The sequence below is a fragment of the Aegilops tauschii genome, chromosome 4 (assembly GCF_002575655.3).
Source record: "Aegilops tauschii subsp. strangulata cultivar AL8/78 chromosome 4, Aet v6.0, whole genome shotgun sequence".
Classification (NCBI taxonomy): Eukaryota; Viridiplantae; Streptophyta; class Magnoliopsida; order Poales; family Poaceae; genus Aegilops; species Aegilops tauschii.
In genome coordinates, this window is record NC_053038.3 from 307,141,721 (window position 1) to 307,153,574 (window position 11,854).

Consider the following 11,854-nt stretch of genomic DNA (forward strand, 5'->3'; position numbering starts at 1 on the left):
ATGAAGGCTCGGCTGGGCCTTCGTTTGCCTTCCTCTTCGAAGGCTTGCCCGGCGTGGGTGTCGCTCTCTCTGGAGTGGCCTCTGGTGTAATATGGCGCGCCGAACGCCTCCCCTTTGGAGCACGAGACAGTGCGGTGGGTGAGGCAGAACGAGGAGGCTCTTTTGGAGAAGATGTCTCCTGATTACTTACGTGTGAGGCAGGGAGAAGACCGGGATAGTCGGCAGTGATGGCCACTTCCGTGCCGTCCTAGCTCGCCTCGTAGAACACCCCATCCTCGAGCACCACGAATATGTCCGGCTCCTCTTCGAATCCGGGATCAAGGTCCCGGTTGTGATCCTTTGGCTGTGGGGCAGGGCTGTGTAGCCCCTCGGTGTTCTTTCGCCATTTCTGTTACAAATGGACGGATTAATGTTCATTAAAATTGACTCGGGGAGTAGAATGAGTGGAGCAGCGGGGTTGGAACTCACCCAGCTAGGAGGATTGGACATAGAGAATCCATCTCTACACTTGATACGAGCAAATTCCTCTTCCTCCCCTTTGAACAGCTCGACCAATATTTTTGCCAAAGCGTCGGGGGTGTCCGGACCCTTCTGACCGCAGCGGGAGGCGTCATCTTCTCCATTATAGTGCCACATGGGAAGCCCGCTGTATTGGAGTGGTTGCACCCCTCGCACTATGAAGTCGCCATTACCTCGACTATCGATAATCTGGACTGGGCAAGCGTCTTTATCTTGCTCATCAGTTGACGGACTTCCGCACTATCTTCCTCCTCGAAGCTCCGAGGGCGCCAGCTGTGGCGTTTCTTCAATGGAACACTTGTAAATTCGGGAAGACCCATTCGAACTGGGTCAGGAAGGGCGACATCCTCGATATAGAACCATTCGGAAGGCCACACTTTGGATGCCTTCTTCGGTGTGCTGGACAGGTGTCCGGTCTCGGCGATACGCCATACCTCGGCTCCGCCCACTTCAAATATTGATCCATCTTGGTTGCGAGGGACGAGGCAGAATAGCTTCCTCCACAATTCAAAATGGGCCTCGCAACCTAGGAATAGCTCGCAAAGAGCGACATAACCCGCGATGTGCAGGATGGAGGCAGGAGTGAAGTTGTGCAGTTGAAGGCCATAATACTCCAGAAGCCCTCGGAGGAAAGGATGGATTGGAAATCCGACGCCTCTTAGCAAGTAGGGGGCGAAGCACACTCGCTCCCCTGGATGGATTGGGGAAATTCTCAGCCTGAGCCCCGCCATTGAAGGAAGTCAATCCTGCTCGAACGGGGACTAGATCTGCCGGGGGGGGGGGGAGAAATCCCTGTGTTTGCAGCTTCACCAGCTGACCGTGAGATATGGAACATCTCTCCCAATCGCCTTTTTCTGGGCCGTGGGGATGGGAGGAAGAGCTGGGAGCACTGGCCATGTTGGAGTGGTTTTTCCTAGCGAGCTCTGAGGATTTTCCGCGTGGTGTGGAACGGATCTGAAATCCAATCCCTTTAAATAGACGTTTTTCTTACATGGCCGGGGGGTAATATGCAAAAATGCCCCGACCTCTCGTATTCACTCGACACGTGGAAGCTGAAGCCATGGATGCACACAAGCCGATGGGAACGACATTAAATGGAAGGCTGAATACAACTCTTTGAAGTCATCGGAGGAGGAACCTGCCTTGCAATGCCGAATATAATCTGTGCGCCGGGCACATCGTCATTGAAAGCCTGGTTCAGGGGCTACTGAGGGAGTCCTGGATTAAGGGGTCCTCGGACGTCCGGCCTGTTAACGTGTGTCGGACTGATGGGCTGTGAAGATACAAGACCGAAGACTCTCACCCGTGTCCGGATGGGACTCTCCTTGGCGTGGAAGGCAAGCTTGGCGCCCGGATATGAAGATTCCTTTCTCTGTAACTGACTTTGTGTAACCCTAGTCCCCTCCGGTGTCTATATAAACCGGAGGGCTTAGTCCATAGAGGCAAGAATAATCATAGTCATACAGGCTAGACTTTTAGGGTTTTAGCCATTACGATCTCGTGGTAGATCTACTCTTGTAACACTCATATTCATCAAGATCAATCAAGCAGGAAGTAGGGTATTACATCCATAGAGAGGGCCTGAACCTGGGTAAACATCGTGTCCCCTGTCTCCTGTTACCATCGACCTTAGACGCACAGTTCGGGACCCCCTACCCGAGATCCGCCGGTTTTGACACGGACAGACACTCTTCCAAACCCACTTTCAATAATATTGCAAACACTATTATCGATCTCATATTTATCATGGGGCTTAAATAAATTTTCAAGATCATAAGAAGAATCACCCCAATCATGATCATTGCAACAAATAGTAGTCATAGCAAAACTAGCATCCCCAAGCTTGAGGTTTTGCATATCATTATCAAAATTGACTTCAAGAGAACTTATAGTAAAATCATTGCAATCATGCTTTTTATCGAAGGAACTCTCAAGTATGGGTGCAATAACAACGATCTCATGTTTAACATAAGGAACTATAGCAAATTCATCTTCATAAATATTGGCATCATGACCACAAGAATAGCAAGCATCATGTTCATCAAGGGATATTTCAATCAAATCATTGGAATCATAATTATCTATAGATTCATGCATATCATTATTTTCTTCATAAGCAACGGTCATTCTTTCAATAAATTCTTTGACATAGACATTATGAGCATAGTTTTCATAGCAATATTTAAGTATGTCAAAATTTTCAGATTCGTAGAGAGTAATATCATACTTTTCAATCAAAGAAGCAACTTCATAAGAACCCTTAAAAGCAACAAATTCTTCAATTTGTTCGATATCGTAGTAACTATAAACACCCTTTGCATAAGAAGATAAGATTTCATTATCATTAAACTCACATAGGTAGGGGAGGTGTTTTTAGGGTTCTTAGAGCCACAAGTAAAATCATAAATTTCACAAAGATTCCAAGCATAACACAGCAATCTGTTTATTTGATGCCATAAGAGTTTCCCTTTTTTAGACAAACCGTGATGCACAAAATGAGCATGCTCATCTAAAGATTTCCCATCAACTAGGCTAGTTGGGGTTTCAGCACGAGCGCATAAGGATCAAAGATGATCCAAGTAGAACACTTTAAGTGGATCCATATCAATAGATTTTTAGCAAGCAAAGATGCAAGCAAATAGAAGGCACATGGAAACACAAACAAAGATACATACGGGAAGAAGGCGACGAAAAGGCAAATGTGAAGTGGGGGAGAGGAAAACGAGAGGCAAATGGCAAATAATGTAATGCGAAGGATAAGAGTTTGTGATGTGTACTTGGTATGTCTTGACTTGACTTGACTTGGCGTAAGCCTCCCCGGCAACGGCGCCAGAAATCCTTCTTGCTACCTCTCGAGCATGCGTTGGTTTTCCCTTAAAGAGGAAAGGGTGATGCAGCAAAGTAGCGTAAGTATTTCCCTCAGTTTTTGAGAACCAAGGTATCAATCCAGTAGGAGGTTACACGCAAGTCGCCTTGTACCTACACAAACAAATAAGAACCTTGCAACCAACACAATAAAGGGGTTGTCGATCCCTTCACGACCACTTGCAAAAGTGAGATCTGATAGAGATAATAAGATAAATATTTTTGGTATTTTTATGATATAGATTGTAAAGTAAAGATTGCAAAATAAATAATGGAAGAAATAGTAAATTGATAGGGAAAATAATATGATGGAAGATAGACCCGGGGGCCATAGGTTTCACTAGTGGCTTCTCTCAAGATAGCATAATTTACGGTGGGTGAACAAATTACTGTTGAGCAATTGATAGAAAAGCGCATAGTTATGAGAATATCTAGGCATCATCATGTATGTAGGCATCACGTCCGCGACAAGTAGACCGGAACGATTCTGCATCTACTACTATTACTCCACACATCGACCACTATCCAGCATGCATCTAGAGTATTAAGTTCATAAGAACAGAGTAACGCATTAGGCAAGATGACATGATGTAGAGGAATAAACTCAAACAATATTATATAAACCCCATCTTTTTGTCCTCGATGGCAACAATACAATACGTGCCTTGCTGCCCCTGCTGTCATTGGGAAAGGACACCGCAAGTTTGAACCCAAAACTAAGCACTTCTCCCATGGCAAGAAAGATCAATCTAGTAGGCCAAACCAAACTGATAATTCGAAGAGACTTGCAAAGATAACAAATCATACATATAAGAATTCAGAGAAGAACCAAATATTGTTCATAGATAATCTTGATCATAAACCCACAATTCATCGGATCTCGACAAACACACCACAAAAAGAATTACATCGAATAGATATCCAAGAGAATCGAGGATAACTTTGTATTGAGATCCAAAGAGAGAGAAAATCCATCTAGTTAATAACTATGGTCCCGAAGGTCTGTGGTAAACTACTCACACATCATCAGAGAGGCTATGGTGTTGATGTAGAAGCCCTCCGTGATCGATTCCCCCTCCGGCGGAGCGCCGGAAAAGGCCCCAAGATGGTATCTCACGGGTACAGAAGGTTGCGGCGGTGGAAATAGGGTTTTGTGGTGCTCTCGGATGTTTTCAGGGTACATGAGTATAGATAGGCGAAAGAAGTAGGTCGGTTGAGCCACGAGGGGCCCACGAGGGTGGGGGGCGCGCCTACCCCCTGGGCGCGCCTCCCTGCCTCATGGCCGCCTCATTGCTTGCTTGACGTCCACTCCAAGTCTCCTGGATTGCGTTTGTTCCAAAAATAACTCCCGAAGGTTTCATTCCGTTTGGATTCCGTTTGATATTCCTTTTCTGCGAAACACTGAAATAGGCAAAAAAACAGCAATTTGCACTTGGCCTTTGGTTAGTAGAATAGTCCCAAAAATAATATATAAGTGTATAATAAAGCCCATTAAACATCCAAAACAGATAATATAATAGCATGGAACAATAAAAAATTATAGATACGTTGGAGACGTATCACACACAAAGCCAAGAGTATATGATACTTCGGAATCAAGGATATACAGGAGAGTCAGGTTCCGATCCTATGGAACTGTGATGAGTGCCGATCAAGAGTATGGAGAACTGTGTCATTTTACCGGTCATGACAACAAGGTATGTCAGAGGTTAGCCTGTCAGTTATGTCGGTGGCAACATCGATACCAAGGGCGAGGGACGAAGAGAACCATATTCCTGCTCGTTGAATGAGCGGACCAATCGGCAAGGTTCCCGTCCACCGGTGGTTACCGGAATGTCATCAACAATAGTAATAGGGTCTCACTGGCAAGGTTGGACATCGGGGTGTTTTATAAGCAGGGAATTATTTCTGATTATATCATATAGATCACAAGAAGGTTAAACAACCCCAATGGAAAGGAAAATGAAATTATCGGATTAATCAGACCAATGGAAAGGAAAATGTGTTTAAACACAAATATCAGGAGTACATTATTCCCAAGGACAAGCAGAGGATGACATCCATGACAAGGTAGTAGATTACCTTTTAGGTAAAGGGGAGAGGAAATTCATGACGTTACCCATACAATAGTGTTTGGATAAGTGATCAAGAAACATTTAGCATTGCGCCTCCAATGGTTTTAAAGAGGTTCGGAGTACCACAATCATGCTTTGGGATAGCATTGACATGGTCATCAGGTAAAGGTTGGACCTTGGGAACTCAAAGGATCCATCGGAATTTTTAGAACATATCATGCTATTTTATCAGGGAAAAGATGAGGAGGTGGCCGATGGGTTCAGTAGCAATCCATCGACATGTCAAAAAGGATGTATTCCCAAAATTAATATGAACAAGTTTGTGTTGGGGGAAGACAAGAATGTTGTCGATGCTGACACAAATCATCGAGAGGCAAGGATGGTATTTCTAGCCATGAATTCAATTGACATCTCTAAAGAAGCCAAAGTGTTGACGGTGATCGTGAAAATTTTGTTGAGAGACTCTATGAAGATGCCATCGAGCAGAAAAGGAAGGATGAAGTGAAAGGCTATGAGAACCATGGATTCGACACAAGCTCGAAGTCAAGCTTGTTGTTCAAGGTGAAATGGTAAGATGAGGAAGATCGACGTAAGCTTAGCTCATCGTCGGAAGTTGCTCTGGGCATAAGGACGAAGTAGCACAGTTTAAAGTTGACACGATAAAAATATAGCCGATCAGGCTAGGAATGATGTGATGGGGTATTAAACTCCCCAGTATCAAGTACTAGGTGTAATGCCGGAAGGTAAATCGAGTAGAGGTTGGACGGGGGAAATGATTTGCAGAGGATAAGTATTTTAACTTATCCAGTAAATGGAATCAAGGAGGAAATATGGTCGGAACCATGATTGTAAAGGATCAATTCATAGATACAAGATGAGCTTGTACAAAAGAAATAATTATTTTTACGAGCAGCTTCCATGATAAGTTCTACATCGGGTCCATGGGCATGAACACAAAGGTTCAAGGTCGACTCCCACTTCTTCAATGCATAACCTTTCATTCACTCCACGTTTTCGAAGAAATTGTAGTGCAAAAGATTTATCCAGCGAAGTACCAGAAGAGTAAGACTCGTGAGAACTCTCGAGTTCACACGGATTATGGAAGGCATAAGTTCAACCCATCGGGGCATTTTTACGAATCTATACAACCTTCAACCAAGCAAAATATACGAGTTCGAAAGCATAGTATCGAAGTCAAAGTAGATGATACAATTTACCGAAGGTATTGTGTATCAGGGAAAAACTCACAAGATTTTGGATGTGAAGGACACTGTCAGATAACAACCCAGCAATGGATCTGGCGATTCACGACAGAGTTGATGTGAGTATCGGTAATCAATCAGATGAAGAAGGGGATGCAAAGGCATCGGCTTATATAAATGTCTGAATGATTCGATGCTTGGGTAAAAAGGAATTATGATTTCAAGACGAAGGATCAGAAGCAGAGGCTCTGATCAAAAGATGAGTAAGTTGAATAGACTTAGAGGTGCACCTAATAAAATCTGGATTGGGCAAGAACCAGCTCATATCTGGAAGGATGTGTGAGCCGGAAACAAAATTTCCAAGGATTAATTGATGATTGTGAGTATTCGCACACACGCTGAATCCATAGGAACTGAATAACAATCACAAATTTTTTTAAAGAAAATTGCTAGACATATGGAATTAATCCTAATGCAAGCAGTCAAGGAGAATCAAGAGCAATAGGCTGCAGAGTATTTTGAAAGATCAGATATTTTGTAAAGCATATGAACAACTGGGGACGAACTAACCCCGGTTAAGTGAATTATCCACAGTGCGAAAAGAAGCTGCAAAGCAAAAGGCACAAAGGATTCTCGGAACAATGGAGAGTACTAGGGGTATCTTGTAATAACAGGAGCAACTGGGGATGAAGGTACAAGCGGCAAGGATGTTATTCACGGGGATTATCGGTGGTCAGGAACTGCAAGGCAGTTGGCACAGTGTCTCGAGAAACATCGAGGAGTATCTGCAGAATCTTCTGGCGAAGCAAGTGATCATTGATAATGTCGGGGCTCTCCGGCAGGAAGTGGGTACGAGAGCCTAATGTCAGAGTTAGTAAAATGTTTAACCCGATAGATGAGAGATTAGAGTCCCAGAGTATAGACGAGGAATAAAAGATCCTAATACCACCCAATGGCAACGTGGGCCCGTAAGCCACATAGCCAAGTTAGTAAAAAAGTTTTGGACGACTAGACTCAACTTCGGCCAAGGAGTTGGAAAGGGGGATCTTACAGGCAGTCGGCTCTGATACCAACTTGTGACGCCCTCGATTCAATCGTACACTAATCATACACGCAAATGTGTATGATCAAGATCAAGGACTCACGAGGAGATATCACAACACAACTCTAGACACAAATAAAATAATATAAGCTTTATATTACAAGCCATGGGCCTCGAGGGCTTGAATACATAAGCTCGAATACACAAGAGTCAGCGGAAGCAACAATATCTGAGTACAGACATAAGTTGAACAAGTTTGCCTTAAGAAGGCCAGCACAAAAGCATCTACGATCGAAAAGGCAAGGCCTCCTGCCTGGGAGCCTCCTAACTACTCCTAGTCGTCAACGGTCTCCACGTAGTAGTAGGCACCCTCGAGGTAGTAGTAGTCGTCGGTGGTGTCGTCTGGCTCCTGGGCTCCACCATCTGGTTGCGACATCCGGAAAGAATGGAAAAGGGGGAAAAGAGGGAGCAAAGCAACCGTGAGTACTCATCCAAAATACTCGCAAGCAAGGATCTACACTACATATGCATCAGTGTCAATGATATGGGTAGTATCTGTGGACTGAACTGCAGAATGCCAGAAGAGAAGGGGAAAGCCTAGCCTATCGAAGACTAGCAGCTTCAAGCATCTTGCAGCATCAGAAGAGATAAGAGTAGCATAAAGTAAAGTAGTAGTAGTGTTATCAACCTCGGCCAGAGATCCTTTCTCGACTCCCTGCGAGAAAGCAATCCTAGAGCCATACTATCCAGTTATCACCTCAAGTATCCAGTTCTAGTTGTATTGATCGGGATACAACTCCAAGTGTCCGTTATCGTAGGACAGGCTATCCATAGATGTTTTCTTCCCTGCAGGGGTGCACCAACTTACCCACCACGCTCGATTAACTCTGGCCGGACACACTTTCCTGGGTCATGCCCGGCCTCGGCCAAACAATATGCCGCAACCCGACCTAGGCTTAATAGAGAGGTCAGCACGCCAGACTAAACCTATGCCCCCAGGGGTCTTGGGCCATCACCCCGGGAACTCCTGCACGTTGCGTGGGCGGCTGGTGAGCAGACCTAGCTACCTCCTTAAAAAGGCAGGCGCTTACCAGTCCAACCCGGCGCGCACCGCTCAGTCGCATGATGTCTATTAAGCTTCGGCTGATGCATACGATACAGAACACCCATACTATGCCCACGCGATGGTTAGTGCTATCAGGCCAGAGGCCCCTCGGATCAAATATCCAAATCATAGTGGATTAGGAGCACGCGGTAACAAGCAGAGACTCACGATCGATGTGACCCCGTCGCCCCGTCTCGAGGACTTGCGGCAAGGGCTAAGAATGCCCGGCCACGCCTCGTAAGTATCTCGCGGGCACCTTCCAGGTCAACCCGACTCCACATCACTCGCAATTAAGCTCGCGCGGGTACCCCTTAGGGCCGACCCGTCTTTAGTAACATGGTTCAGTGTAAATTCATAGTAACCATAGTAACTGTGTGTCTAACACCAAGGGGAACCCTAAGGAACCACCCTCGGTGGATTCCACTCGATGTAATCATCAAGGTGAACGTAAGAGGAACCACCTTCGAGGTTCACACTTGAGGGGTTGCACGACAGAGTCGTATCGGAAGTGGTTAAGGAGGAAATCACCCTCGATGACCACGACCGAATAGCTACACTACAGAGATCTCATTAGGAGTGATGTATGAGGTTCCACCCTCGGGACTCGATGGTAACTCTGTAGAGTCGAGCAACAAAAGGGGCGTGATGTGATGTGAGGTGTCGGGCTCTAGTCGCCGATCACGTTGATCGAGCCGTCGATGATGAAGCAGGGGCAACAAGGACCAGGTGGGGGTCACTGATGGATCACTAGCCAACCTATACTAAGCAGTATAGGATAAGCATGTAGGTAACAATAAGCAGGTTACAAAAGCAGGCTATGCATCAGAATAGGAGCAATCAATTACAGTAGCAAAATCTAATGCAAGCATGAGAGAATGGAATGGGCGATATCGGGATGATCAAAGGGGGGGCTTGCCTGGAAGCTCTGCTGTAAAGGAAGAAGGGTCGTTGGAGACGTAGTCGATCACAGGGGCAACATCGGTCTCAGGGTCTACCGGAGAGAAGAGGGGGAAGAAACAATAAATATACAGCAAACAAAGCATCATAAAGCATAACATGGCAATATGCTGTGCCAGGTGTGACCAAACGTATGGCTACACGATAAAGGTGAAGGGGTAAATCAACCGGGAATGTTTTCTCGGTTTCCGACCTGTGTGAGACAGATGACCGGAGGGGGAATGTTCCATGTTCAGCATGTCAGGGGCATGTGACAGATGAACGGACCGCGTATCCGGATTCGTTGGATTTTTCTGAGCAACTTTCATATAGAAAACATTTTCATCCGAGTTACGGATTATTTTCTAAGAATTTTGGAAGTTTTAACAATATTCTGGAATTTCTGGATTTAATATTAATTTGAAAATAAATGGATAAAATGTTATGGGTACACACAGAGGGTACCCAGCTATTTGCATGTGAGGCCGATAGTGGGCCCAGTCAACTGCCTAGTCAGCAGTTGACTGCTCAACGTTGACTGGTCAAAGGTTGACTTGGGGATGACCTGTTAGTGACTAGACTGAGTTTAGACTTTAGATAAGTTAGAAAATAGCAGTGGGGTCCACTAGTCATAGGGCCATCTGGCTAATGTAACAAAACAAAACAAATAAACAAAAAAAGAAAACTAACAGGGGCTAATCCCCAAAGAACAGGGTCGGCCCCTTCGTGCTGTGGCACAAGGCCGTGGCTGGGACACGCACGCGCGGCCGCTCACAGAGAGCGCCGGCGGCCAGTGCCCATCTCACGTGGTAGGGAAGCAGGGCCGGCCAAAGTAGCGAGCAGGCACGGGAGTAGGGCTCCGGCAGGCGCGCGGGCGGCGGGGGGGGGGGGGGGGGGGGAGGAGGGGGAGCGCCGGCGGCCGCGGCGGTGGCGGCAACAGAGCAAGCAGAAAACTGCCGGCGGCAAGCAGTAGCATTAGAGAGCAGCAGTAGCAACATGTAGTAGCAGCGGCTGCAGTGGGAGGCTTCAGCAGAGCAGTAGCAAGTAGGCAGTAGCATCACACAGCAGCAGCAATACAGAGCAGCGGAGGCACATAGCAGCGTAGCTAGCAGATGAGCAGCACATGTGCGCGGGGCACGCGACGGTTACGGGCGCGCCGCGGCATGCGGAGGCAAGGCCACGGTCGCAGTAGGTCGCGGGCGGCCGCAACAGCTGCGGGAGCAGCGCGCAAGGCTAGGCAAGCGAGGGCGTGCAGGTCTGCGCGAGCGCACGCGCAGAGAGCAAGTAACAGTCTGGGGAAAGGCATGGTGCAGCGACCACGAACTCCTCGGGAGCTCGGGCACGACGGCGGGAGCGACCTACGGCATGCAGATGAGCTAAAGGGGAGGAGAAGGAGGGGCAGTGGCTCACTGCCGTTGCAGGGAAGGCCCGGGGAAGACGCGCGGTGGCCGGAGACGATGGAGACGGCGGCGACCCGAGGCGGACGGAGGTCGAAGACGGGGAGGTAGCGGGCGCTCCGGCTCCTCCCAGCTTGAGGTCGTGGACGGGGAAGATGTAGCAGACGCCGAAGAAGCGGAAAGGCACGTCGGGGGCTCCTGGGGACGGCGGGGGCTGCGGTGGTGGTCCGGTGACGGCGACGACAGTGCGTCGGCGAGGTGGAGGGAAGGAGATCTGGTGGGAAGAGGGAGAGGCGGAGAGGGCGAGGGAAGTGAGCGGGGGTGAGGACCGAGGAGGTAGGGGGAGGCTCGTCCTTATCCCAGCGCTGCTGCGGCATGGGGCGGCGAGCCGGTCGGGCGGCAACCACGCCCGCGGGCGCACAAACAGGGAAGGCGACCGGGGGAAAACGAGCTGGCCTGGCTGGGCCGCTCGGGTGGGCTAAGGTCCCGTGGGGGCAGGGGGCCTCTTTTTCTTTCCCTTCTTTATATTCTTTTGCTCTTTTCTTTTTCCAGAAATTGCTTTGCAATATTTGAGCTGCCGAAAAGGATTCTGAAAAATGTGAGACTTGGCCACATAATTCCATTGCAATAGTTGGCACTGCCACAAAAAGATTGTGAGGCTTTTGAAATAGTTTGCAATTTTTATAAATTAAAAAGGCATTTAATCTATTATT

The 11,854-nt window shown here is 47.4% G+C and overlaps 1 protein-coding gene across 1 annotated transcript; it reads right to left on the bottom strand.

Moving 5' to 3' along the window:
- Positions 1-7,844: 7,844 nt before the first annotated feature.
- Positions 7,845-11,610, bottom strand: LOC109732871 (uncharacterized). The gene is made up of 3 exons (XM_073496643.1): positions 11,155-11,610; positions 9,725-9,799; positions 7,845-8,126 (listed from the first exon to the last, which is right to left on the bottom strand). The coding sequence occupies exons 1-3, from the start codon at positions 11,516-11,518 to the stop codon at positions 8,038-8,040; spliced, it is 528 nt and encodes a 175-aa protein (XP_073352744.1). The 5' UTR covers positions 11,519-11,610; the 3' UTR covers positions 7,845-8,037.
- Between the last annotated feature and the right edge of the window lie 244 nt (positions 11,611-11,854).